Here is a 26,232-nt window from a genome sequence, read left to right as displayed (position 1 = left end):
CCTTTCCAAAACACCTGTGAGTGTTGTGGAAGGTCATTTTTTGAGTTGTGGTTAGCAACCCGCATTGAAAAGCTAGCTTGCTAACTTCCCTCACAGAAGTTTTACCAAAATAGATCAGTCTAACCTGAGTTATTTTAGCATCATGTTAACTGCAAAGATTAATCTATGTGCATTGAATATATACACTGTGTGTTTCTTTCTTTGTGTCTGCATGTCGACCAGTGACGTCGGTCAGAAGCTGGACTACTCGCCCGTGTCATGGCGAGAGTACTTTGACCAAATGGAGGATGTGAATGTAGGCCTGGCCGAAAACCGAGACATCTTCCGGATTTACAAAGCAGGACACGAGGGCCCCCTTCTGGTTCTTCTTCATGGCGGAGGACACTCGGCCCTTTCCTGGGCCGTCTTTACTGTAAATATTCAAACAAAATGAGACTGTGTGAGGACAAAAGTTGATGTTTTCCTTCCTTTTGTGTGTTGCAGACCGCCATCACCGCCAGAGTGAATTGCCGGGTGCTCGCCATGGACCTCAGGGGTCATGGTGAGGGGGCCGAACATCTCCTCATCTCATTTTAGATAGCAATCACAAAGTGGTTTTATTGTGGATATTTGTATTTCATTCAGGTGACACTCTGGTACGCCAATCAGATGACTTCTCCACTCAAACTATGTCCAGGTAAACACGCTCACGACAACTGCAACACCAAGGTGACACTGACTTCCCTGCTCAAGCGGATGTTTCTCCTCTGTTTGCAGCGACATAGCCAACGTTATCCGAACATGCTTCGGTGAAACTCCTCCCCCCATTGTCCTGATAGGCCACGGGGTCGGTGGGGCGATTGCAGTGCACACCTCCAGCAATGCACTGCTGCCAACCACTGTAGGACTGGTGGCGATCGATGTTGTCGAAGGTGAGAGGTTTATTATTGTTCTTCTCAGTGCACATGCACTGAAGAGTTCAAGGTGGAGGTGGAACTGCATCAAAGATCAGCTTTGAGCCCCTTCTTGTTTGCTATGGTGATGGACAGGCTGACAGATGACATTAGACAATAATCTCCATGGACTATGATGTTTGCAGATGACATTGTGCTTTGTAGTGAGAGTAGGGAACAGGTGGACGAGAAGCTAGAAGAGTGGAGGTTTGCCCTGGAAAGGACAGGATCATTCCTGAGAGATTAGCCGCCGCAAGATGGAGTATATGTGTGTGAATGAGAGGGACAATGGAGATTGTGAAAAGGAGGTGAAGAAGAAGAAGCCATGTTGTTTGGTCTGGAGACAGTACCACTGAGGAAAAGACAGGAAGCAGAACTGGAGGTAGCAGAGATGAGGATGCTGAGGTTCACATTGGGAGTGACCAGGATGGATAGGATCAGGAACGAGTACATCAGGGGGACATTACATGTTAGAAGCCTTGGAGATAAAGTCAGAGAGGCCAGACTGAGATGGTTCGAACATGTCCAGAGGAGTATATGTGTATGAATGAGAGGGACCCAAGTGGAGGAGTAATGTTACAGTTCAGAACAATGGAGATTGTGAAAAGGAGGTGAGGAAGAAGAAGCCATGTTGTTTGGTCTGGAGACAGTGCCACTTAGGAAAAGACAGGAAGCAGAACTGGAGGTAGCAGAGATGTGGATGCTGAGGTTCACATTGGGAGTGACCAGGATGGATAGGATCAGGAAGGGGTACATCAGGGGGACATTACATGTTAGAGGCCTTGGAGATAAAGTCAGAGAGGCCAGACTGAGATGGTTCGAACATGTCCAGAGGAAACATAGTGAATATATTGGTAGAAGGATGCTGCATTTAGAGCTGCCAGGTAGGAGGCATAGAGGAAGACCGAAGAAGACATTTATGGATGTAGTGAAGGAGGACATGAGGGTAAGTTGGTGTGAGAGATACAGATGCAGAAGACAGGGTTGTATGAAGGAGATTGATTTGCTGTGGCGACCCCTGAAGGGAAAAGCCCAAAGAGAAAGAAGAAGTTCTCAGTGCATAGTCCTTCACTACAGTCCAACACTCCAATTTCATGATTGTCCAATCCTGGATGGCAGGAAGTGCAATGGAGGCGCTTCACAGCATTCAAAACTTCCTGAAAGGAAGACCCAAGTCCTTCAAGTCTATGGACCACGCCATTGAGTGGAGGTGAGCATCTATCGGCATAGCTCAGTATTAATAATCGTTTATAGCGGAATACAATATGAAACTGTGCTCACATTTTAGTGTCAAGAGTGGACAAATCCGGAACCTGGAATCTGCTAGAGTCTCAATGGTTGGTCAGATCAAAAGGTAAGATTGGTCAGCAAAGGTACCCGACTCCGCCCCTTGTAGGTTCATTTTAATTGTGCTGTCTTCAGGTGTGAGATGGAGGAGACGGACACTCTGGAGCAAGCCAGCCCAGTGAGCGACGTAGTGGTCGAACGTAACGAGGAGTTCTACGACCAAAGCTATGATAAAGAGAACACCGCCACAGAAGTGAGCCTCGGTGAAAGCCAGGTAGGAAAACTGCCATGTGACAAAACATTCCATAAGAAGTATCTTCACGGCTGCCTTTGCCACTTTCAATGACGAGAACATGTGCATGTTGTGGTGTGCCAGAGTGTGTACAAATGGCGTATAGACCTGTCAAAGTCGGAGAAGTACTGGGATGGCTGGTTTCGAGGAACGTCCAACCTCTTTTTGGCATGTAACCTGCCCAAACTCCTCCTGCTGGCTGGTGAGCACATGATGCCCTCGCTATTCTTTTTTTTTTTTTACCAGCTCCTTTGAAGCTCACATGCAAATTCATGTGTTGGCAGGAATTGATCGACTGGACCGCGACCTGACCATCGGCCAGATGCAAGGTGAGCCATGTGCCTATGTTCACAGGAAGTTTATGAACTAAAAACTACCGGTGTCTTAAAATAGCGGACTATTTGATGGCTCAATTCTGAGGTGTGCTAGGAGACCAGGGTTCAATTCCACCCTCAGAGTTTGCATGTTCTCCCCGTGCATGCGTGGGTTTTCTCCGGGTACTCCGGTTTCCTCCCACATTCCAAAAACATGCTAGGTTAATTGGCAACTCCAAATTGTCCATAGGTATGAATGTGAGTGTGAATGGTTGTTTGTCTATATGTGCCCTGTGATTGGCTGGCGACCAGTCCAGGGTGTACCCCGCCTCTTGCCTGAAGACAGCTGGGATAGGCTCCAGCACCCCCGCGACCCTCGTGAGGAAAAAGCAGTAGAAAATGAATGAATGAATTATTATGGCTGCATAGTGGTCGAGTGGTTAGCACGCAGACCTCACAGCTAGGAGACCAGGGTTCAATTCCACCCTCGGCCATCTCTGTGTGGAGTTTGCATGTTCTCCCCGCGTGGGTTTTCTCCGGGTACTCCGGTTTCCTCCCACATTCCAAAAACATGCTAGGTTAATTGGCAACTCCAAATTGTCCATAGGTATGAATGTGAGTGTGAATGGTTGTTTGTCTATATGTGCCCTGTGATTGGCTGGCGACCAGTCCAGGGTCTACCCCGCCTCTCGCCTGAAGACAGCTGGGATAGCTTCCAGTAACCCCTGCGACCCTCGTGAGGAAAAAGCGGTAGAAAATGAATGAATGAATAAATTCTGAGGTATCTTCTCACAGTTGAATCTTATGAAAATGTGATTAAGATTGTACCATTCTGACTACATTGTCTATTTTGATACTAAAAAACAGCCTAATTTGTGTTAATAACAATTTAAAAAATTAGGTGTGGGTTTAATTTTAAACCGAAGACCTACACTTGCCACTCATTATAATAAAATCACTCGCTTCAGTTGCACGATCCAAAGAAGCTGAGTTGAGCGCTATTAAGATCTTCAGCATTGACTGACTTATTTGGTCGTAATGGCTACTAAAAAAAAATCATTCAAAGTGTAGAAGTATTTTGAAAAGATGAAAGACGACCCCAAAGAAAGTAAAGCACAACTTGTGTCAGCAGCAGCATTTCAAATATAAGGCTGTGTATACACTGTGGGTTTTAATCCAATAAATAGGCTTCTAATAGAGTTTTGGCAAAAGCCATGTTGTTCCTATTCGATGATTTGATATTCCCACTTGCCAATAGCGACTGTTTTTTGTTTGTGTTCATTTTGTTTTCTGTGTCACAAAATGAATAAAAGTTCTGTTGTTGCACACCGACCATGTTTTTCCTTGGGATGGAAAAAGTGGCAAATTAGATCTGTTCACTGTAGGGACTGCGATTGGCTGGCGACTAGTCCAAGGTGTACCCTGCCTCTCGCTTGAAGTCAGCTGGGATAGGCTCCAGCATACCCCTGCAACCCTAATATAAGGATAAGCGATATAGAAAATACATGGATGGATATTTGTAGGGATCCACATTAGCTGTGCTGCAAAACAAACAACATCTGACAATTAGTTGGCTATGCACAAAATGTAACAAATCAATTCCATTCATTTCAGCTTCAAAGAATACTTATGGGAATGTTTACCATTTTTGTACAGTGTGTATTTTTCTGCAGTCTCCTTGGTGATAGCTTCTCCACAAGCACCTGTTGCTGTCAGTCAGCAGCCACGCTGGAAGTGACAGCCCACTGACAGTGGCTCTGTGTGTGTATTTGTGTATAATATAACTACAGTGTGTGTGTGTGTCTGTTTGCAGGTAAATTCATGATGCAGGTGCTGCCACCTTGTGGTCACGCAGTGCAAGAAGACAAGCCAGACAAAGTAAGAAAGCGCCAAATTAGTTATGTGGGGCCAGTTGAGTCAGATGTGTTTTATTATTTTATATGTGTGTGTGTGTGTGTGTGTGTGTGTGTGTGTGTGTGTGTGTGTGTGTGTGTGTGTGTGTGTGTGTGTGTGTGTGTGTGTGTGTGTGTGTGTGTGTGTTTGAAGGTGGCTGACGCCGTGGCTGCCTTTTTGTTGCGGCACAAGTTCGCCGAAGCCAGAAGAGAAACGATTTAAAAGTGACGTTTGTGGTCTCCTGGTTCACGCGAGACCCTCATTTTATTTGTATTGTCTGTGCAGCTAAAATTCTTTCACAAGATGAAGCCGACAGGTAAATAGTCTTTTCTCATGAATAAGAATGACCACTATCGAATCTGTACTAATTTACATGGTAACAAAGTGCCAACATTTCTTTTTACAGACCAAAGGTAGTTTTTCGTACCTGACAGTTTCGACTGCTCACTTGCAGTATTCCTCAGAGTGGTCACGTGATGTTAGAAAATATGGATGATAGACCAAATGATTATAATTATTATAATAAAATACAGTATGTGAAGAAATATGAGGAGGTTTTGTGAAATACTTTAATTTTTTAGCAAGTTTGTCACACGTAAATTCATTTATTCATTCATTCATTTTCTACCGCTTTTTCCTCACGAGGGTCGCGGGGGATGCTGGAGCCTATCCCAGCTGTCTATGGGCGAGAGGCGGGGTACACCCTGGACTGGTCGCCAGCCAATCACAGGGCACATATAGACAAACAACCATTCACACTCACATTCATACCTATGGACAATTTGGAGTCGCCAATTAACCTAGCATGTTTTTGGAATGTGGGAGGAAACATTTTATTAAATTGCTAAATCTTCATTAAATATTAGTCAACACAAAATGCAGTTTTTAAATGAAACTTTTTATTATCAAGGGGGACAAAATCCAAATGGACATGGCCCTGTGATTGCTGACAAAGTGATTGCCCTTTAAATCTAATAACTGGTTGGTACAGCCTTAGCAGCAGCAACTGCAATCAAGTGTCTGTGATAACTTGCAATGAGTCATTACACATCATCTCCAAAGTCTGCATTTTGTTTTTCTTCAGCCATTCAGAGGTGGACTGCTGGTGTGTTTTTGACATTTTTTTGGATTTTTTGGTATACATCAAAATTCATGGTTCCATTTATCACAGCAAGTCTTGTGAGTCATAAAGCAGCAAAAAAAAGCCCCAGACCATCACACTACAGGCACCATATTTTACTGTTGGTCTCCTCTTTTGGGACACAAACCTTCCAAAAAGTTCAACTTGTGTCTCCTCAGACCACAGAATATTTTCAAGATGTTTTCTGGCATAAGAGACGAGCCTGGATGTTCTTTTGGTTCAGTAGTCATTTTTGTCTTGTAGCTCTGCCATTGCAGGCTGTTTTTCCCCAGTGTCTTTCTTATGGTGGAGTCATGAACACTGACCTTAGCAACCTTAGATGAGGCAAGTGATGCCTGCAGTTCTTTGGATGTTGTCGTGGAGTCTTTTGTGACCTCTTGTATCACAAAAGACTGCACTCTTGAGGTCATTTTAGTCGGACGGTGACTCCTGGGAAGGTTCACCACAAGTCCATGTTTTCACCATTTGTGGATAATGGCTCTCACTGTAGTTTGCTAGAGTCCCAACGCTTTAGAAATGGCTTAACGTTTCGAAGACTGATAGATCTCAATTAATCTCAGTTTAACAATGGGGGCAATCACTTTTTCACACAGATCCGTGAAGGTTTGGATTTATTTTTTCCTTAATAAAATAGGCTCCATCACCCCCCGCGACCCTCATGAGGATAAGCGGTAGAAAATGAATGAATGAATGAAAAAGACTAATACATTTAAAGTACATTTTGTGTTCACTTGTTACTAATATTTAAGTTTGTTTGATCTGAAACATTTAAGTGTGACGGGAAGGGGGCAAACACTTTTTCACACCATTTTAAGTACGTTTCAGGAAAGCAGTAGCTGAGTGAAGATCCTCAAACATCCAACAAACCTAGTTATCCAAGGTTTGTATACAAGATCTAGTTATACAAGACTGAGTCTAGTATAATATAATCTTGTCACATACAGTATACTGCATGCTTCAGACAACACAAACCTTTATTACTGCCCCACCTTTACAGCTGATGTGGAGCTGCCACTGCCTGACTGGATGAGAAAACAAAAGCTTACAACACAACAGAGATAGGTTTAATTAAAACACCATTCCCAAAAGAGGCCATGACAGTGCATCATCATTATCATAATACTACTGCAGTGCTAAAATAAAACGTATAGGGTACTCCACTGAGATGGTGAACTAAAAGCTTGCAAGCAATTTTAGGAAAAACTTTAAATGTTGAAGGGACAATGACAAAATAACTTAGTTTGAATCAATAAAAAAATCAATATTGTTCATTTGACCCAAGAAAATGAACATATTTCCACCAAGAGTGTCAAATTTAAAGGCATCATGTCTACACGTCACACAACCAATGGTAGTTTTTTTTATTTTGGATGCAAGTTCAGTCCAGGACATGGACATTTAAAATGTTCTAAAGGAGAATGAAAACAAGACAGCCAGGCAACACATTTAGCGCGTCACATATTCATCCCAAAAATGACCAAATTTCCCCCCCCGACCCCCAAACGTGGTCAGCCAGCTTCATGCTGTTCAATATGTACAAGAACTTGACGGAACCGTGCTGAGTACCAGCACTGCTGCAAGGGAGTGGGTGGGGGATGTGGGGGGGGGGGCGTTTGGGGTGAGGCAGGGGTCAGTCAGTCTTGGCTGCTGGTTGTGAGGATTACAAAAATAAACGTCTCTTCTGGTATCAAAATAGATGACAATCTTTATCCGTCTCGGCGGCTGTGCCCCAACACGTTCTCATATTTACAGAACGCCCCTCTGTTGTCTTTCGCGATGACATCGCCATGACATCTGGAGGGGGGAAAAAAAAAATCTAAAAAGTGTTTGCTAGAAGGGACAATAAATGCAAGAAACGACTCAAAAAGTGATTGTCAGCAGACAGGACAAATGTAGTTTGTTTTGAAAAAAAAGGCAGCATGAGGTCACGGTACACAACTGCTGTAAATCTTAGACCCTGTCATGATCTAAGTGGTCACTCGTGTTTTTTGGTGGGGCGGGGGCTGATGACGGCCGAGGACGGAGTACATTTGAAATTGAATGCAATCTGCAATTTTGCACACAGGCAAGAAAAGCGGGAGCTAAAAAGTGTATTGAATACTGTGAGCTAAGATACTGCCGAGTCAACCCAAAATGTTCCGCACAACATCGCCTGGCAGGCTAATTATAGTCCACAAAATAATGGGAGCAGGATTCCACAGTAGGACAGGAAGTAAGGGTCTGTGTAGGAAGGCCCAGGTAAGACCATTCCAGTAGAGCATTTCCTGTCTTTTCCTGACCAGATGTGTCTTTTAGGATTCAGGAGGTCCAGAATTCCAACAAGGCAGGATTAGCGATTTCAGGGTCAAGGGCTACAGGTACTCTTATCAGACTGGAACCCACTGTGAAGAGTAAAAACCCATCCAAACCAGGATAGTTCTTTGGGTGTATTTAGGACCATCACAGTCTCGACTCCAGCCCTGCATCAGTTCTGGAATCCCTCAGGTGCAGACTCTGGTGCTGGTCGGAAACTGATCCAAACCGAAACCAGCTTCTGTTCCGAGTTGTGATTCTTAGTCTGCTAGCTTTTGGTTTTATTGAGGCTATCTCAAGACTTGTCCCCGATTTGGGGCTGTTCAATAGGCCCCTCCTCATCTGATAGACGGGTTTCCACGGCGATGACCAGCGATGCAACAGAAGCGCTACTCGCCATCGGCTGGAGCTCACCTGCGAAAGGGAACAAAGTGTTGAGACGCTTGTAAATGCAGAGATTATCTAGCATCCCTGATGTTCACCTGTGAGTGTGCCGGTGGTGGCTGTCACAGGACTGTCCCTTAGGGTGTCAGGGTCCTGGTAGTCCTGGGGCAGTCCCATCCGTCGCACGCCAGGGTCCAAAACTACAGAGGAGCCGCCTTCGCTTAGGGTGCCGTCACTAGATGCCCCAGAAACCACGGCCTCCAGAGCCAAGGCGCCAACACCACCCATGCCAACCCCAGCCACGCCACCCAGGGCCAAGTCGTAGTCCAACGTCAGGTCATCCAGACAGTCTGCGTTCAGCTGGGTACGAGATTGATTGACAAAGGGTAATGACTAAGAATCAACCAATCATATTCTCATCCCGGCATACTCACAGCGATGCCAAGCGCCTTCAGGATGTTCATCTTGCACATGGGACATGTGCGATGGTCCAACAGCCATGGGTCCACGCAGTTCTTGTGGAACAAATGTCTTCACAGACATAGAGAAGTGGAGTCAGGCACAAGAGAAGGTGACATATGTAGCGTGCACGGTGTCTACCTGCAAGGCAGGATTCGGACCACGTCATTGGCTTTGTAGCCTTCAATACACACGGCGCAGTTGTCAAAGTCGGCCTCCGTCTCCTGGTCTCCCTTTCTGATGGTGCGCACCTGCAGTTTGCTGATGGCCTTCTTCGCGGCATCACCGAGGCGGCGCTGGACAGGACAGGAAGTTCAGATTACGATTCTGACCAGCTGAAAGAAGTCTTTACTGTTTATTTTTTACATCTTCCTACCTGATTGCGGTCCCGTGCATTTGCGTATCGGAACCTCTGGATGTAATAGAAGACTAGCCAGGCCAGTGAGATGATCATCAGCACGATGAAGGAGATGGACACGAACACTACCGATGTCCTGCTCACATACTTCTGCAAGTTCTTCGTCCCAATGGTGATCGTCATGGTGACCGTCACGTTGCGCTCCAGCAGTGCCACCACCTCACGACCTTTGAGCTCCGGGATCATGATGGCCACCACTTCACCAGTGCCTGAGGTGAGTGGGAAAGAAAATATGAAAATTGATGTATAGACTCATACCTAGCATGACCTTAGAAGCAAATTATTTTACGACAAGTCCGACATACACCTGGATTCCACATTCCCCTTTCAACAACCTTCTTTCATCATCTATTGACAGCTCGGCCTGTGTTTTTAAGCTGGACTTGTTGTTACTTGCCAGGAATTTAAATCCTAACTTGAAACCGAACTAGAAACCGAATTAATTATTTTAAAGTATATTTATATTTCCACTGTGATAGTTTATTAAAACTAGAACATCTCTCCTCTGTTTTTGCAATGCGAAGATTCACCTGGATGAGGCATGGTGATGGTGTCGTTGGCAATAGCGGAGCCCACATTAAAAATCACCACAGCCGAAGCGTTGTGCTCGGCGGCGTGCCGGATCTTCTCCTTGTAGGTGCAGTTGCCCCCCTTGGCTATCAAAGCTACCCAGGCCCCGGCGTGGGCCGGTGCCGGGAACGTGGTGCTGGAGTAGCAGGCCTGGCGGTCGTGCGGGTCGGCGGGCAGGACCACCACCCCCTTGGCGTCCCGCTTGGGCGAATGCTCCCCGTAGCGGCCGCACTCGGTTTTGTCAGTACGAACAATCTTGGTGGCGGGCTCCACGTAGGTTATGTTGACAAAGGCCGTATACCACTCCTCACGTTCGGCCACGGTGAAGTCGAGGCATAGCAGGTGTACGAAGCAGAAGGACAGCAGCCACGTCGAGAGGGCCAGGCTGCGGCAGGCCGCCACCACAGAGCACGGAGCCATGACGGGACCTCCGAACCTCCTACTCCACCATGGCAACTGGGGGTAATGCAACGCTTTCCTTTTAATTGCAGCTCCTTCTTTTCACTCCCCGATGTGCACAGCTGTCTGTTAAACTCCGCTTTCAGCCGCTCCCCTCTAGCAAGCTACATAACATCGGACGCCCGCTAGCCGCCTCCATCTCCGGCGAACAAAAATATCCGCAGGACGGGCACGAACGCTGACAGCCGAGAAAATGTGGCGAACAGGCGAATAAAGCCGCACCAAAATACCACATCAGCTGAGAATGGAGAGCTCAACTGGAGCTATTAGTTATTGTAAAAATGCAGACGCCATTTAAGCTGCATTGTTTTGACTGGGCTTGAACGTACTTGTGTAAATTATCGGTTCGTGAGGAAGGCCATTTCCGGTTATGTATTTAAAAACAAACCCTATGTCAGCACGGTCTGAACTGCAATCACCGTCGCAGTAGCTACTAAGTTTATTTCGCTTGTTTACGATGTATATATGTACTGTTTGATATACGTTCCTCCCTTCACATTTGCCCTTCAATCACTAAAACGACACCATTTGTCTTTATTTTGAAGTATAAATCATGCATACATCCGGTCGAAGCTTGTTCTACGCAATTCATCTTAAAAGTAGCTGTGTAGTGTAATATTACTAACCTGCGCCACTTAGCGGCCTGGCATGAAACAACATGTGATTACTATAATGTAGTTTATCTGAATATGAGATGATTGTCATGACATTGGATTCTGCTCATTTGCTATAGCAGCTTCTCTCTTTAAATGGGCCAGTCAAATGAAAAACAACAGGTACGCTTATTTATTTTGATATATTGTATATATTCATAGCTAAGTCTTGGTGAATAAAGACGATAGAAACATCTGAATGATAAAGTATTTTAATAAGCCAATAATAAAATAACATTCAATATATTACTTATATGAAGTATAGTTATTGACCATTGATGTTCATACTGTGCATTTACAAAAAATAACTACCACAGCATGTGACGATGCAGAAGCGTTGTCGTAAAAATTAACAAAAGGAGGAAGTGACGTAAATGTTTTTGTGTTTTTATGTGTTTTAAATACTGCACATGATTTATTAATCAGTGTTATGTACAAAATCAAAACATATACTATATGTCTATCCATAGCTGTCCTCTGGAGGTTTGTATAGTTTTGGGAAGGTGAGGAGCTGGACGCTGCTGAAGGCAAACTTCCTGCTTCCCATGTTTTTCTGAACGTTCTCCATCCTGCAGCCCTCCCTGCACACAAACAATCAGCTCCTCTTTACAGTTCAAGCATTTATTTCAAATAATAAAATTTTCTATTTGATGTTCCCAGCCTGTGTGGCCCTACTCATACTTGGCCACCAGCACGAGCAGGCTGAGAATGAGCCAGAGAACCAGGAGGTGAGAGGTCACCAACAGGACGGCCACGGGGTACAAGTGTGGTCTGGTGCCTTTTGGGGCAAAACAACGTGGGAAGCTGGACCTCTGCGGGTCCAAGGGCTTCTCCAATAACTCTAACCCAAACGGCGTGAGACCCGATTGGGCATAACAGCCCAGCATCTGACCCCAGGACAGACGACACCTGGAGGTGTGTGTTGATTTGAGTAGTAAAAGAATGTTTAGTGAAAGAATGAAGAGAGAATGAAAGGAACATGAGGGGGGAAATTTGTGATGAAATCAAGAAGTCACTCATCAGTCTCATGCAGGAGCAACTTTTAAGAACTGTACCTCCTCATGTGGTCCAACGCGGTGCTGAACTGATGGGTGCCGAGAGCATGTCTGTCCCTAAGCAGCATGCACTGCTCAAGTGTCACCGACATGGCCGTGCGGTCCTTGGCGCTCTTACAGCTAGTCAGACGCACGCCACTCACCTCATGACAGATCTTGACAGATACAGTTTTTAATCTCTCGCCCACACATTAATAATAATAATAATAATAAAACCTGTCTTATATACCGAGGCAGCCAGCCACAGCACCTCCACGTTCTTTCTCCTCCGGGTTTCCACGTTGCGACTCAGAGATGCCAACATGTCCCACAGAGACTGCACTGCGGCTGCAAAGTAATAATATTTAGTGTCATCAAGATTGCCAGTGGGATCAAAGATGGCGATGTGGACCGACCAGCGTCGGGCATGCGCTCTCTCAGCATATTGCAGTAAACTTTGAGTTGCTCGCAGCTCTCCTGATTCAGTCTCTCCTGCATGGAGGTGTCGCCAAACCTCTCAACGACACTCTGCTGCTGGTTGATGCCAATGTTAAACAGAACCGGGTGAAGGGGAATCAAACATCCGGCTCTCAGCTTGCCGGGCAGAGCCATGATAGTTGACTTGGGCAGTGGGACCTTGACAACCAAAGAGCCCCTAGAAAGAGACACCCAAAGGCTACTTTATTATACATTCATTCATTCATTTTCTACCGCTTTTCCTCACGAGGGTCGCGGGGGGTGCTGGAGCCTATCCCAGCTGTCTTCGGGCGAGAGGCGGGGTACACCCTGGACTGGTCGCCAGCCAATCACAGACTTTATTATACAATACACAAAATAAGTTTGTGTGCATCAGTTTCTCACCATGTTCCTCCGAGGGTCGGCTGAAGGTCTTCCGGTTGTTCGGTTTTTGCTTCAATTAGGGAGAACGTGACTCCGCTCAGGTCGGCCACCCCCACCATCATGTCCTCTAGCATCCCCGCTTCATCACCTGACGCACACAGCATGCACATAAGAACATGTGACTGTGAACTGCATGCGTGTACGTACATGTGTACCATAAGTACTGAGCAGGCCCTCAAACTGAACCAAGATTCCGACGGTGTGAAGCTGCTGCAGGAACTGTGAATCCTCCAGACCGTTGTGGAGTCTCAACAGAAATCCGCATGTGGCCGCTGAAAGCTGAAAGACAGACAGGTGGGTCTTTCACTTGTCTGCACCACTTTTGAAAGAAACAGTCGCTTTTTTATGATGTCATGTATCTTTGACCCATCCCATGTATACAGGGTCCAGCTTACATGTGACCCAAATGAGGACTATTTGGACTATTCATCAATACAGCTTTGCTAGTGTTGCTAACGTTTGTGTTTTCCCCCACTTTTCAATATTAAGTTGTAGTGTCTCACCGCCTGGCTGAAGACAGCGTGTCGTCTCTGAGTGAGCTTGGCGGGGCCCTGAGCGATGGTGGCAGACGCCGCCGCCTGCAGGACCACAAAGGTCATGGCGGTCCGTGCCCTCTGCACCGCCTCACGTACGCAATCTCTGAGAGTGACCACCAGAGGGAGCAGCTGCTCTTGCCAGCAGTCTGGAGGAGAACAGGTTATTCATTCATTCATTTTCTACTGCTTTTCCTCAAGAACACCCTGGACTGGTCGCCAGCCAATCACAGGGCACTTATAGACAAACAACCATTCACACTCACATTCATACCTATGGACAATTTAATTCATTCATTTTCTACCGCTTTTCCTCACGAGGGTCGTGGGGGGTGCTGGAGCCTATCCCAGCTGTCTTCGGGCGAGAGGCGGGGTACACCCTGGACTGGTCGCCAGCCAATCACAGGGCACATATAGACAAACAACCATTCACACTCACATTCATACCTATGGACAATTTGGAGTCGCTAATTAACCTAGTATGTTTTTGGAATGTGGGAGGAAACCGGAGTACCCGGAGAAAACCCACGCATGCACGGGGAGAACATGCAAACTCCACACAGAGATGGCCGAGGGTGGAATTGAACCCTGGTCTCCTAGCTGTGAGGTCTGCGCGCTAACCACTCGAACACCGTGTCGCCAGACCAGTTTAATAGTTAATAGTGCAAATACAGGAATGTAAGTGAACGCACCAGAGTCAATGTTATTGCCGTCCTGCCGTCCCTTTAGTCGGTCTACCATGGTGATGATGCAGGTCAGACTGTTTGTGGCGTTTGCCCACACTCTGTCCTACACATAACATACGTTTACATACAGCAGAGTCATGTAACGCACACTGTCCTACTTGCCCACTCCTCCTCATCATATTGCTGGTGGTCAGGTGACGTGTCATGGAGGCCGGCGTCTTTGTCGTGACAGCATTTATTTTGGATGTGCATGAGCGAGCTTCTCACCAGCTCATCTTTGAGAGCATGAACAAACTTCTCCATCTAAACAAGCATAATGAGCATTCATGAGAACTGAGATCAGAGCTTGTGAACTGGAAGAAAAACTTACCTGCTGGGTCAGGTTGTCTACAGCCAGCTGCAGGCGGGCTGTGCTGTGCTCCATAGAGACGGACAGCAGCTCCTCAGCGAGGCCGAAGAGGAGAGGCTGTAGCTGGGCCATGCTAGCCAACATGACCCTGGCTCTTGAGCTCTCATCATGTGAGTAGCACCAGCAGCTGTGGGGCAGCCATGTTAAGTAATTACTAAACCACGACTGACAAAACTTCTGTTCCACAGTAAACACGTGACACTCACCTGTGCATGTGGTCAGTGTGCTTGGCCAGCAGCCTTTTGAGGCCGCCATGCTTAAAGGCCTGGTGGTGCTCGGCCGGAGCGCCAAAGGTGATGACATGGTACCACACACCTTAAGACACACACACACTGTCAATATCGAGCATGTCGTCTCCATCTTTCTTTCAACATAACTTACTTGTCCTGTCCTGACAGGTGACTTCCATCATTTGAGAGTGCAGGTTGGTGGGGACAAACTGAAGATGTTGGTCCCCCTTGGAGCCACTCGACTTGAAGCAGGACGACGCTGTATGAATGAACATAATGGTGAAAATTAATATTCTGCGAAATGTGCTGTACATAATACAGTATTATTTCCAAAGACAGTTTTGTTTACATTAATAATCGTGTCCTTTTGTTATCATCCTTCACAGGGATGATGTTTTAGTGCACTGTCACTTTAAATGTCATGCCAACAGCCACTGTCATGTAACACTGATTGAGCAGTGCATAGGAAGTTCATTCATTGGCATCAACGCAGAGGCTCAAAAGTTCCTGTCCAAGGACGGTGAGAGTGTAGTGGCGGCCTTCAACTCCTTCACATCTGACATGAACACACTGGTCAACAAGACCATTGAGGACACCATGATCAACGTCAAGCAGTATGAGGCCGTCAGGTGGGCGGAGCACTTCACAGCACTTCCTGTTTCCTGGCTTGAATGTGATAATGTTGGATGGATGAGCGTGATGCATTCATTCATTCATTCATTTTCTACCGCTTTTCCTCACGAGGGTCGCGGGGGTGCTGGAGCCTATCCCAGCAGTCTTCAGGCGAGAGGTGGGGTACACCAGTCCAGACTGGTGGCCATATAGACAAACAACCATTCACACTCACATTCATACCTATGGACAATTTGGAGTGGCCAATTAACCTAGCATGTTTTTGGAATGTGGGAGGAAACCGGAGTACCCGGAGAAAACCCACGCATGCACGAGGAGAACATGCAAACTCCCACACAGAGATGGTTAACGGTGGAATTGAACCCTGGTCTCCTAGCTGTGAGGTCTGTGCGCTAACCACTCGACCGCCATGCCATGACTGAACATAATGGTGAAAATAAATATTCTGTGAAATGTGCTGTACATAATACAGTATTATTTCCAAAGACAGTTTTGTTTTCATTAATAATCGTGTCCTTTTGTTATCATCCTTCACAAGGATGATGTTTTAGTGCACTGTCACTTTAAAGTTAAAGTTAGTTAAAGTTAGTTAAAGTTAGTTAGTTAAAGTTCTGCCAACAGCCACCGTCATGTAACACTGATTGAGCAGTGCATAGGAAGTTGTGTAAATGTAAATATTAAATAAATACATATTACACAGAGGGCGGCACGGCGGTCGAGTGGTTAGCGCGCAGACCTCACAGCTAGGAGACCAGGGTTCAATTCCACCCTTCTCTGTGTGGAGTTTGCATGTTCTCCCCGTGCATGCGTGGGTTTTCTCCGGGTACTCCGGTTTCCTCCCACATTCCAAAAACACTCCAAATTGTCCATAGGTATGAATTTGAGTGTGAATGGTTGTTTGTCTATATGTGCCCTGTGATTGGCTGGCGACCTGTCCAGGGTGTACCCCGCCTCTCGCCCAAAGATAGCTGGGATAGGCTCCAGCACCCCCGCGACCCTCGTGAGGAAAAGCGGTAGAAAATGAATGAATATTACACAGAAAGTGGTGGAGGTGGGTGGGGCTTCATCATGACACACATTCTCTTTTTCTTGTATCTGATTGGCTGACAGTTGGAGACCCTCAAAGGTGCAGTTGTGAGCAGTAACTGAAAAGTGGAGTTCACCTGAAAGCGTGTGCAGCTGGCCCAGCGTCTCCTCATAGCAGCCAATCATATGCCTGCAGTGGCTGATGACATCACGGCGAAGACTATCCCAGCGGGGTGAAAGGTCACCAAGCTCCTCTACTTCCTGCAGTCTGAGAAAGAGAGGTAAAATTTAGATGTGTCAGTAAAACTAGAGACATTTTATGAATGCATTTACTTGGTTGTGAGCTGGCTAATGAGCATGCTCAGTAGCTGTTTGGGTAAAGAGAAGGACAGGGGCGTCTCAGACATTTGCTCCCGCACCAGCAGCCACCCGGCGTCCTCCGTCTGAAAGCGGTACACCTTACACACCTGCGCACACAGCACTGAACCCACACATCACAGGTGAGGAAGGCGTCGCCATGAGAATGATGATGAGGCTGAATCAAATCAACTTTATTTGTATAGCACTTTTCCTGCAAAGACATGCAACACAAAGTGCTTTACAGAATTAAAAACAATTACCACAATTAAAAGGAAAAACAAGCCCCTCCCTCCCACCCTCCATACTAGACACACACACACGCACACAATCACACACAATCACACACAGTAGGGAGACATGGCATGACACTGAGGATCAAGGAAACGCCTCCTTTGGGGCCGTCCACACTGGGAGGAGCCGCAGGCCCTGCCATCGGGGGACCAGCACCAGGGCCCCCCGACTCCGACAAACGGGCGGACCCCCACATTAAAGGGAGGAACCCCCAGCCGGCCGGGTCAAAGGGACCCAAGGATGGCACCTCCTCAGCAGACCCAACACAGACCCCAGTGTGGAGGACCCCCCTGGAGTTAATAGAAATACTGGAGTTAAAAGCATAAAATAAGACTAAAAAGATAAAAAAATAAGAAAAATTTAAAAATATTAGTTAAAAGCCTGATTAAAAAGGTGTGTCTTTAATCTTTTTTTTTTAAATATCAACAGTTTCCGCAGTCCTGAGGCTCTCCGGCAGGCTGTTCCACAGGTGGGGGCCATAGTGGCAAAATACTGCCTCACCGTGGGTTTTCGTCCTGGGTTTTGATATTGTTAAAAGGCCAGTACCGGAGAACCGCAGGGTCCGCTGGGGTTGATATAGTAGAATCAGATCAGATAAATAAGAAGTTGCAAGGCCGTTAAGACATTTAAAAACCAGTAAGAGAACCTTAAAATGGAATGAAGGCTTACCTGCTCTCATGAGTGGACTGTGAAGTCGCTCAGACAGGGCTGGATTCTAAAGATGCATAGGAAAAGTAAGTGACATAAAGAAAGGTCCAAAACGAAGCGTGACCATAAGTCTACCTCATCTTCTGGAGGAGTTTCTCCTTCTTTATGTGAATGGGACATATTCACCTCTCTGATGTTGCTGACTTCATCAGTCATGCTGGAGGACAACACAACATGCATGGATTTGTTTTAGGAGATTGACTCATAGACTCAAAGCACAATATAGAAATGAAACTTAAATTATAATTTGCATTAGAGTACAGCTTGTATTACACTATAGATATATAATATCCACTGAAAATGTCACAGGTAGACCTTACAGTGAACATGAGCAAGTAGTGTGTGAACATCAATGTTATCTAGCACTGCCTTAATCCTCTTGGATTAAGGACTTCACCAAAGATGCACAGGTTGGTACTGGAATCCTCTTTCACTCCTTCATGATGACATCACTGGTGAATGTTAAGACTAATATTAATTCTAATAACTAATATTAACTCATATTTTTAAACTTTTCTATGTTTTTATCTTTTTATTCCTATTTTATGCTTTTAGTTTTTAGCTTTTAACTCCAGTATTTCCTCAGGGCGGGGGTCCTCCACACTGGGGGCTACACCCTGGATTGGTCGCCAGCCAATCACAGGGCACATATAGACAAACAACCATTCACACTCACATTCATACCTATGGACAATTTGGAGTCGTCAATTAACCTAGCATGTTTTTGGAATGTGGGAGGAAACCGGAGTACCCGGAGAAAAACCCACACAATTGAACCCTGGTCTCCTAGCAGTGAGGTCTGCGCGCTAACCACTCGAACACCGTGCCGCCAGTTATTTAGCTAATAATAATAATAATTAATTTGAGTGGCTAGTAACTGAGTATTGTAAGTATACCCAAGTTTACTTTGTATAGTATTTCTCCTTGACAGTATATATACTGTAAAGTTTGCTTGCCTGAGGCTCAGAGAGACACGAGGCTCCTTCGTGGACCTGAGCAGATCTCGCAGGGAGAAACCAAAGAAGCTCCTCTGAGTGACAGACAAGAGGTGACAGGTCATGTGATGGCACCAGTACTTCAAATACGAACTGACCAGGCAACACAACAAACACAGTAGAAAGGAGATGCAAGATGCTGAGATGTGGTCTCAATTGTTTCCACACACACACACACACACACACACACACACACAGTGAACTCCACCACCATCAGTCATGTCCCTACCTGGCCACCAGAGGAACCTTTCCCCACCTCTGGGTCCAAACAGGTCACCGCCATCATGGCTCGCTGCATTCTTTCCCTGCAGCAAGCCTTGAAGATAAAGCTCCCTTTCACATCTACTTCCTGTTGACTTCCTGCTCACTTGTCCTCCCAACTCAAGCTCAAAAACAACTTTGGAATATATTTGCAAACATCAGCAGCCTTTTCCTCTTCCAGTTTGTTTCCCGAATGCAATCTTGTCACACTTTTCTGGCCTTTTTGAGCAAGTCTCCCTCTTTCCAATTGCCAAAAAAATATATATCCATTTTTAGTGATATAAAAGTCGTAAAGTACATCTTTTAAATATCAATGAATCCAACAGCAACATTCTACTGCAGGTTCCTCGTCTTTTGAGCTCTCTGAAAATTACAAATACACATAAAAAAAGTATCTGCTGTTCCACCATCATTCTCCTCTTTAATCATCACCGTCATCATCATCATCATCATGGCCGACAGGATTAAAGAGACCAAAGCATCATGGTAAATATGCAGATTAAAAGACTGGAGCGCAGCGTTGACACAGTTCAGCCTTGCCAGCAAACGGAAATGATCTTTTCATCTGTGTGTGTGCGCGTCAGATTAAGTGTGCGTGTGTGTAGCAAAAACCATCATTACACACGCGCTAATCCTCTTAGCAATGCACGGTTTACATACAAACTTGTTACATTGGGAGTCGTTGCCTCCTCTGCGGCTTGCAGGCTGATCCTGATGGGATGTATATTCGTCGCGGAAGCACGCTGCACAGTCATTGGATCAGTTGAAAATACATATACTTGATTTGTGTTTTTCCTATCAAAGTAGAGCAGTACTTCCTGAATGTGTGTGTGTATGTGTGGACTTTGAAAAAACTGAGTCAATAAGACTCACAGTTCAAAAGGAAGTGTGTGTGCGTGTATTCCAAAGTGCACGAAGGTGCGGCAAAGTAAGTCACTCTATCCCCATCTTGTGGCCATAATGAAACATAGCAACAGAACTGGGTGAAACTCCAAGCAAGCAGAGATGTTCTAACGGCTGACCATCTTAAACATCTCGATTTGTGGAACAAATCCGTGCTAAAGCAATGAACTGTTTTAAAATAAACATTTAGTTATATTTTTAAAACGCATAAACAGACTTTTATGTAGGTTTCAAAGGTACGCTTGCATTAGAAACCGGCATGCTCTGACTAAAAAATGTCACTCTGATCCGGACGTGTTACCGCCCTCTCGGGCAACACATGATTATAAAAGAAACACCTACAGGAAGACAAGGTGAGGAAATACTTCCGCGTGTATTTGACGGTTTCTGTGCCTGAGCTTTCTTTTCATTTGAGAGTTTAAAGCATGTCATCTTGAAGGAAAAAAAGCCATAAAAGGGGAAAGGGACTTTTGTTTACTTTACGGATCAGGGTGAGTGTTTATTGTGTTCACATGAGACGTAAGACAACGTTGTGCTTCTTGCTATACTCGCTCTAAACTACCTATTTACAGTACATTCTATATTTAAGCTAGGGCAACTATCACGATAACGTAGACACTTTTATAGTTAATTAGTGTTTTTTTTTATTTAATATAAGTTTTAATGTGTGCAACATATTTTGTCTAGAACTACACTTTACAACTGACTTAAAAAAGTTGTCTTTCGTTTAGTAAGCATAAGTCAAATTCATTGTTAACCTTGGTTATTTAAAGGAAGTGTACATACTGAGTGACTAACTTTGTAAAATAAAATAGAGACCGTGCAAAGTACACGTTTGTACTTTGCACTCGACTGTAATGACTTTATGTGAGTTATCTGTGAGGTGAGATGTGACCCTTCATCTGCTGGAATTTTATTTTAAGTATTTAGTATCTTACTGAACACAAGCGAACTCACAACTTAGGTTGGAGACTTTTAGATGAGTTGAAATTTAAATGTAGGTCTTTTACTCGTCACATCACTTTGCAAAATTGCGGTGATGACTGCCGTAGTTTCATATGTAACCACCAGGTGGCGACAAATCGTAGCAACCAGCTGAAGCCTCTGTTGACTGTAAATATGTAATAATGGCAAACCATTCTTTTGCCTTTTCTCTGCATGTTTCTACAGTTGACAAAGAACATGATGACAGAGATGATGGATCCACCACCAGATGTCATGGGCATATCAGAGGAGAACATGGTGAATGAAAAATGTTTTTACTGCAGCCCCCCAGGTCTAGTCACCTTTGACCCTGTCCTTCACAACAAGACGCCACGCCTGTTTGATCTGGTTTTTGTTTCTGGAAGTTGTGGTGCCCATCGTGATCCATCGTGATTGTAATGCTGCATTCACAGCCAATAGAAAGTCTTAATTGTTTATTTTTGTGTATTTCCAGGAAGTGAACAGCAACTGTAACCAGAACACCAATGATGACGCCACTTCCTGTCCAGCTGAAGCCACCACGAAGGTCACCATGGAAACAGAGAAGCGCTGCCTGACAATCTCACTGTTAATTACTGCTGGTATGCTGCATTCACAGCCTAAATAAAATGTAATTATTTCTTTTTATGTGTTTTTACAGGAAGTGAACAGCAACTGTAACCAGAACACCAATGATGACACCACTTCCTGTCCAGCTGAAGCCGCCACGAAGGTCACCATGGAAACAGCGAAGCGCTGCCTGACAATCTCACTGTTAATTACTGCCGGTATGCTGCATTCACAGCCTAAATAAAATTTAATTGTTTCTTTTTGTGTTTTTACAGGAAGTGAACAGCAACTGTAACCACAACACTAGCAATGACATCACTTCCTGTCCAGCTGAAGCCACAGCAAAGGAAGTCACAATGGAAACTGAGAAGAGTTGTGGTAAACTTGTTGAATGATTTAACAATTAATTTAGTTTGATATAGGTCCTATGTTATACAGTAAATTGCAGTGCATAAGCCACTACTTTTTTTCTTAAACTTTGAACCCCACAGTTTTTGGCTAAATTCTAATCTTGTGGCATCTCCGTTACCTCAAAACTTATAATTATTTAAATACTGTGCATCTTGCAAGTCAGTGAGGAAGCAGTAGCGCTTTCTTTGGCAGGAGCTAATCACAAGCTACCATAGGTGCTATCATGTCTATGAGGGAGGACAGGCTCTGGGGACACAAATTACTGTTAGAACTATTTTGTAATGTGATTAATGGCATCATCATGACCCCATAGCAACACCACAAAAGAGCAAGACAGTGGTTGTCCACGGCAACAACAAAAACATGGCCGGTGAGAAGCTGCAGATGGTCCGCAGGTGGAGTCTCAACACTTACAAGGTCTGGCACCTGTCTCACAATATCGATAATCAATGAGTCACATGATCGATAAGATATCTTTGGTCGCAGCGCACCAGGCAGGCTCTGTCAGAGAAACTGGGCCGGGGATCTCACACAGTAGACCTGGACTTGAAGCCCCGCATGGAGCTGCTTAAAGATGACCGCCAGCGCTATGATCACGTCACCAAGTTGGCGCAGACACTGGCCAATCAGCTGGCTCAGCTGATCGCCACCCAGAAGACCTTGGGGGACGCCTTTGCGGAAATGAGTCTCAAAACACCCTCGCTATATGTGAGTCCACTGGCTAGTTGTATGAAGCTAGCATCAGGAGCCAAACGCTGTTGTCCACTTTCGCCACAAGGTGGAGTTTGGCATCAACGCAGAGGCTCAAAAGTTCCTGTCCAAGGACGGTGAGAGTGTAGTGGCGGCCTTCAACTCCTTCACATCTGACATGAACACACTGGTCAACAAGACCATTGAGGACACCATGATCAACGTCAAGCAGTATGAGGCCGTCAGGTGGGCGGAGCACTTCACAGCACTTCCTGTTTCCTGGCTTGAATGTGATAATGTTTGATGGATGAGCGTGATGCATTCATTCATTCATTCATTTTCTACCGCTTTTCCTCACGAGGGTCGCGGGGGTGCTGGAGCCTATCCCAGCTGTCTTCAGGCGAGAGGTGGAGTACACCCTGGACTGGTCGCCAGCCAATCACAGGGCACATATAGACAAACAACCATTCACACTCACATTCATACCTATGGACAATTTGGAGTCGCCAATTAACCGAGCATGTTTTTGGCAAGCAAGCAGACCTCACAGCTAGGAGACCAGGGTTCAATTCCACCCTCTGGCATCTCTGTGTGGAGTTTGCATGTTCTCCCCGTGCATGCGTGGGTTTTCTCCGGGTACTCCGGTTTCCTCCCACATTCCAAAAACATGCTAGGTTAATTAGCCACTCCAAATTGTCCATAGGTATGAATGTTAGTGTGAATGGTTGTTTGTCTATATGTGCCCTGTGATTGGCAGGCGACCAGTCCAGGGTGTACCCCGTCTCTCGCCCAAAGACAGATGGGATAGGCTTCAGCACCCCCGCGACCCTCGTGAGGAAAAAGCGGTAGAAAATGAATGAATGAATGTTTTTGGCATGTGGGAGGAAACTGGAGTACCCGGAGAAAACCCACGCATGCACGGGCAGAACATGCAAACTCCACACAGAGATGGCTGAGGGTGGAATTGAACCCTGGTCTCCTAGCTGTGAGGTCTGCACGCTATCCACTCGACCGCCATGCTAATTGTGATTTCACATACTTTACACACACACACACAAATTTAAGTGTTGTGTACTTGTCATTGTTTACTATAAATCTAGTTTTTTGCACTTCATCCACTCGCAGGATTCAGTACGACGCATACCGCGTGGACCTGGAGGAGCTCAACCTGGGTCGACGTGACGCCACTACCCTTCCCAAACTTGAGCAGGCTCAGAAAGACTTCCAGAGCCAGAGGGGACGCTACGAGCACATCAGGGACGATCTGGGCGTCAAGCTTAAGCTGCTGGAGGAAAACAAGGTGCGGTGTCGGCCATATTTGAATGTCATTTGATTTGAGAAGCAACAAAGTGTGTCTATGTGTCCAGGTCAAAGTGTTGCACAACAACCTGTGGCTGCTCCACAGCGCCGTGGCCGCTCATGCTTCATCATGTGACAAATTCCTGCAGCAAAACATCCAGCAGGCCGGCGAACACCTCAACAACCCCAGCGTGAGCGCCCTCTCCTGGCTGGAGGACTGCTGACACGCTGTTTGGGATGGTGAGTCCACTGAGTTACTGAGGTGGCACGGAATGTTTATTCATAGCAGATTTGAAATCCTACCAAAGTGAATCAGACAAAAGGAAGCTGTAAAAATCACACCACCAGAGGGAAGTGTAGCACTGTAAATGCTCCAATTATGGCCGGGTTGTTTATTAACCCAAAACGCAAAGACGATGGAAGCTGAAAGACAACTCATTATGTATAAGAAGTTGATATTTCAAACTTTAATTGTAATTTGTGCATGAGTACATGAGAATAGGGGAAAAATGAACCATTGTTGTAATTGCAGTAAGGAGTAAATTGCTCAACTAGCTTTAATAGCGCTGACGAGTCCATTGTTAACAGTACCACAAATTTTAAAGCACATATGTAGTGGTAGTAGTAAACAAAGCTTAAGTATGCTGACCACTCATAATACTTCAAATTAAGCTACTTCCATCTTGTGGAGTTAATACGAAAACTACATCGGGAGGTTGCCTGTAGCCACAGTTCTTAATGCTAAGGTATTTTTTTTTTACCTAATTAGAGACTACAGCGGTTATCAGCTTTTGTAGACCATGCACCCAATGACAATTGGAATGATGGCGGTTAATTGAATACATGCTTTAATTGGAGCATTGACAGTGTTATTGATATTAATAATATTCAAGCAAAAATGTGTTTGTCCGGATTTAAATAAGCTTTACTTGTGCATCCCCTCACTCCTTTGAGCCTCGCGGGAGTCTCCAATTGTTTATTGGTGAGAGGCACTAAGCCATATTTGTGTGCAATAATGTTCCAAAAAAGACCTTTTAATGCAACATGTTTAAGGAACATTCCAACTTTTAAATTATGACCAAAACAATTCATTGATTCAATTTTTTTTTTTTAATGCATGGACAAATTGCTCTACTTCCTTTTGTTGTTTTTATTGTCCTTTCCTTTTTTACACTGCAGCTATATGTTTTTAATGCAATTTTTGACTTTTTAAGGATTTTTTATATACATAAACACCGAAAATGTGTGTGTGTATATACTGTAGATACACACATTGTGTCCCCCCCGCATAAGGTGACGACAATTAGAGACTGAATGTCAATTATTGTCAAACATTTCAGAGGTTTAGTCACATAACCCTTTATCTTGTGAACAATTTGAATTTGTCTTTATGGGAATTTTGAAGTGGGTTTTGTTTTTGTTTGTTTGTATCCTTTAAAAAAAATTAAAGTATGACTGACTATACATATTAATATTATTCGCGTGTTCTTTTGCTACTATTTAGAAGTAATTAGAGATGACCACAAAATTACTGCCTATTTGGTGCTTGTGTCTTGGCTTGTGGGGCTTTCAAATTAAAGTGATTACTTGCCAGGCAACACAACACACACACACACACACCTAACTTGGTTTCTTGTTTGTGCCTGTCCTAGTGGCATACGTATCAATGCTTTTCAATGGCAAACAAACATATTTTGCTTTTCTTTCCCGACGTCCTCACGTGTATTAGTTTTTTGTATTTAAAAAGTAATAAAGGGGCTTCCAGTGGATGGCAACACTCAGGCAGCATCGGCATACATCCTGTCTAACATCAGGCCTTCAAAAATAAAGACGCATGGCAGTAAACAATGTGGTCTTTACATGTTTTTCATGTAAAGAATAAATGTTACACTTTTTTTTTTTACTTTATTTTAATATGCACATTGTTTAGAAAATAATAACTTTACTTTTTTCTCACCATCTTCACCCAGCCACGTAATGCTTGCTAATGGGCCCTTTAAATAATATACTGTAATCTTTCATATTGGTGGTTCCCGCCACCAAACCAGTTGAAAACCACTGGACTAGAGTGAAGGCCTTAGAGCAGGGGTCTCAAACTCACGGCCCGCGGGCCAAATGTGGCCCGCAGGACACTAGTTTGAGGCCCCCGCCTTGATATGAAAGTTTAATGTTAGTGCGGCCCGCGCAAGTTTGATATGGATGCTGTATGGTATCATGTACCCAGAAAAAATTATTA

General features: G+C 45.0%; 4 protein-coding genes across 9 annotated transcripts; 2 read left to right on the top strand and 2 right to left on the bottom strand.

The window, feature by feature from the left end:
* Positions 1-28: 28 nt before the first annotated feature.
* LOC131125956 (protein phosphatase methylesterase 1-like) lies at positions 29-5,241 on the top strand. Its single transcript, XM_058068040.1, has 11 exons — positions 29-412; positions 484-541; positions 625-676; positions 757-911; positions 2,052-2,142; positions 2,221-2,286; positions 2,355-2,493; positions 2,596-2,713; positions 2,796-2,840; positions 4,639-4,703; positions 4,872-5,241. The coding sequence occupies exons 1-11, from the start codon at positions 143-145 to the stop codon at positions 4,938-4,940; spliced, it is 1,128 nt and encodes a 375-aa protein (XP_057924023.1). The 5' UTR covers positions 29-142; the 3' UTR covers positions 4,941-5,241.
* Positions 5,242-5,656: 415 nt separating this feature from the next.
* On the bottom strand, positions 5,657-10,798 carry rnf150b (ring finger protein 150b). Its single transcript, XM_058068026.1, has 6 exons — positions 9,943-10,798; positions 9,371-9,621; positions 9,136-9,290; positions 8,970-9,066; positions 8,634-8,895; positions 5,657-8,565 (listed from the first exon to the last, which is right to left on the bottom strand). The coding sequence occupies exons 1-6, from the start codon at positions 10,400-10,402 to the stop codon at positions 8,447-8,449; spliced, it is 1,344 nt and encodes a 447-aa protein (XP_057924009.1). The 5' UTR covers positions 10,403-10,798; the 3' UTR covers positions 5,657-8,446.
* Positions 10,799-11,295: 497 nt separating this feature from the next.
* Positions 11,296-19,995, bottom strand: LOC131125909 (type II inositol 3,4-bisphosphate 4-phosphatase-like). Of its 4 annotated transcripts, none has more exons than XM_058067932.1 (19): positions 19,832-19,995; positions 18,861-18,934; positions 17,980-18,061; positions 17,866-17,911; positions 16,879-17,026; positions 16,683-16,813; positions 15,038-15,145; positions 14,863-14,971; positions 14,618-14,783; positions 14,410-14,550; positions 14,254-14,350; positions 13,532-13,710; positions 13,184-13,307; positions 12,990-13,116; positions 12,545-12,783; positions 12,379-12,476; positions 12,150-12,304; positions 11,776-12,003; positions 11,296-11,675 (listed from the first exon to the last, which is right to left on the bottom strand). In XM_058067932.1, the coding sequence occupies exons 1-19, from the start codon at positions 19,913-19,915 to the stop codon at positions 11,555-11,557; spliced, it is 2,457 nt and encodes an 818-aa protein (XP_057923915.1). In that variant the 5' UTR covers positions 19,916-19,995; the 3' UTR covers positions 11,296-11,554. The 4 variants fall into 4 exon arrangements, with proteins under 4 accessions (XP_057923915.1, XP_057923916.1, XP_057923917.1 ...); XM_058067933.1 differs by lacking the exon at positions 19,832-19,995 and adding an exon at positions 19,129-19,825 and having other exon boundaries at positions 11,297-11,675; XM_058067934.1 differs by lacking the exons at positions 18,861-18,934; positions 19,832-19,995 and adding an exon at positions 19,129-19,825 and having other exon boundaries at positions 11,297-11,675.
* A 406-nt stretch (positions 19,996-20,401) lies between these two features.
* LOC131125957 (arfaptin-1-like) lies at positions 20,402-25,733 on the top strand. 3 transcript variants are annotated; one of them, XM_058068041.1, is made up of 10 exons: positions 20,402-20,554; positions 21,234-21,305; positions 21,502-21,573; positions 21,688-21,759; positions 21,872-21,974; positions 22,321-22,424; positions 22,494-22,715; positions 22,786-22,943; positions 23,823-23,997; positions 24,065-25,730. In XM_058068041.1, the coding sequence occupies exons 2-10, from the start codon at positions 21,246-21,248 to the stop codon at positions 24,218-24,220; spliced, it is 1,122 nt and encodes a 373-aa protein (XP_057924024.1). In that variant the 5' UTR covers positions 20,402-20,554; positions 21,234-21,245; the 3' UTR covers positions 24,221-25,730. The 3 variants fall into 3 exon arrangements, with proteins under 3 accessions (XP_057924024.1, XP_057924026.1, XP_057924025.1); XM_058068043.1 differs by lacking the exon at positions 21,688-21,759 and having other exon boundaries at positions 24,065-25,733; XM_058068042.1 differs by lacking the exon at positions 21,502-21,573 and having other exon boundaries at positions 24,065-25,731.
* Positions 25,734-26,232: the final 499 nt, after the last annotated feature.

This window comes from Doryrhamphus excisus, chromosome 3, assembly GCF_030265055.1.
Source record: "Doryrhamphus excisus isolate RoL2022-K1 chromosome 3, RoL_Dexc_1.0, whole genome shotgun sequence".
Classification (NCBI taxonomy): Eukaryota; Metazoa; Chordata; class Actinopteri; order Syngnathiformes; family Syngnathidae; genus Doryrhamphus; species Doryrhamphus excisus.
This window is presented reverse-complemented; position numbering and strand designations above follow the sequence as displayed.

Coding starts and splice junctions, on each gene's coding strand:
- LOC131125956 (XM_058068040.1), top strand. CDS start 143: ATGTTAACTGCAAAGATTAATCTATGTGCATTGAATATATACACTGTG. Junction 2,494..2,595: donor TGAGCCTCGGTGAAAGCCAG/GTAGGAAAACTG, acceptor GTGGTGTGCCAG/AGTGTGTACAAATGGCGTAT. Junction 4,704..4,871: donor AAGAAGACAAGCCAGACAAA/GTAAGAAAGCGC, acceptor GTGTGTTTGAAG/GTGGCTGACGCCGTGGCTGC.
- rnf150b (XM_058068026.1), bottom strand. CDS start 10,402: ATGGCTCCGTGCTCTGTGGTGGCGGCCTGCCGCAGCCTGGCCCTCTCG. Junction 9,067..9,135: donor GTCCGAATCCTGCCTTGCAG/GTAGACACCGTG, acceptor ATGTCTGTGAAG/ACATTTGTTCCACAAGAACT. Junction 8,566..8,633: donor CACCACCGGCACACTCACAG/GTGAACATCAGG, acceptor TCCCTTTCGCAG/GTGAGCTCCAGCCGATGGCG.
- LOC131125909 (XM_058067932.1), bottom strand. CDS start 19,915: ATGACTGTGCAGCGTGCTTCCGCGACGAATATACATCCCATCAGGATC. Junction 17,027..17,865: donor CAGTCCACTCATGAGAGCAG/GTAAGCCTTCAT, acceptor GTGTGGGTTCAG/TGCTGTGTGCGCAGGTGTGT. Junction 14,972..15,037: donor CACCTGTCAGGACAGGACAA/GTAAGTTATGTT, acceptor GTGTGTCTTAAG/GTGTGTGGTACCATGTCATC.
- LOC131125957 (XM_058068041.1), top strand. CDS start 21,246: ATGATGACAGAGATGATGGATCCACCACCAGATGTCATGGGCATATCA. Junction 22,425..22,493: donor GGAGTCTCAACACTTACAAG/GTCTGGCACCTG, acceptor CTTTGGTCGCAG/CGCACCAGGCAGGCTCTGTC. Junction 23,998..24,064: donor AGCTGCTGGAGGAAAACAAG/GTGCGGTGTCGG, acceptor CTATGTGTCCAG/GTCAAAGTGTTGCACAACAA.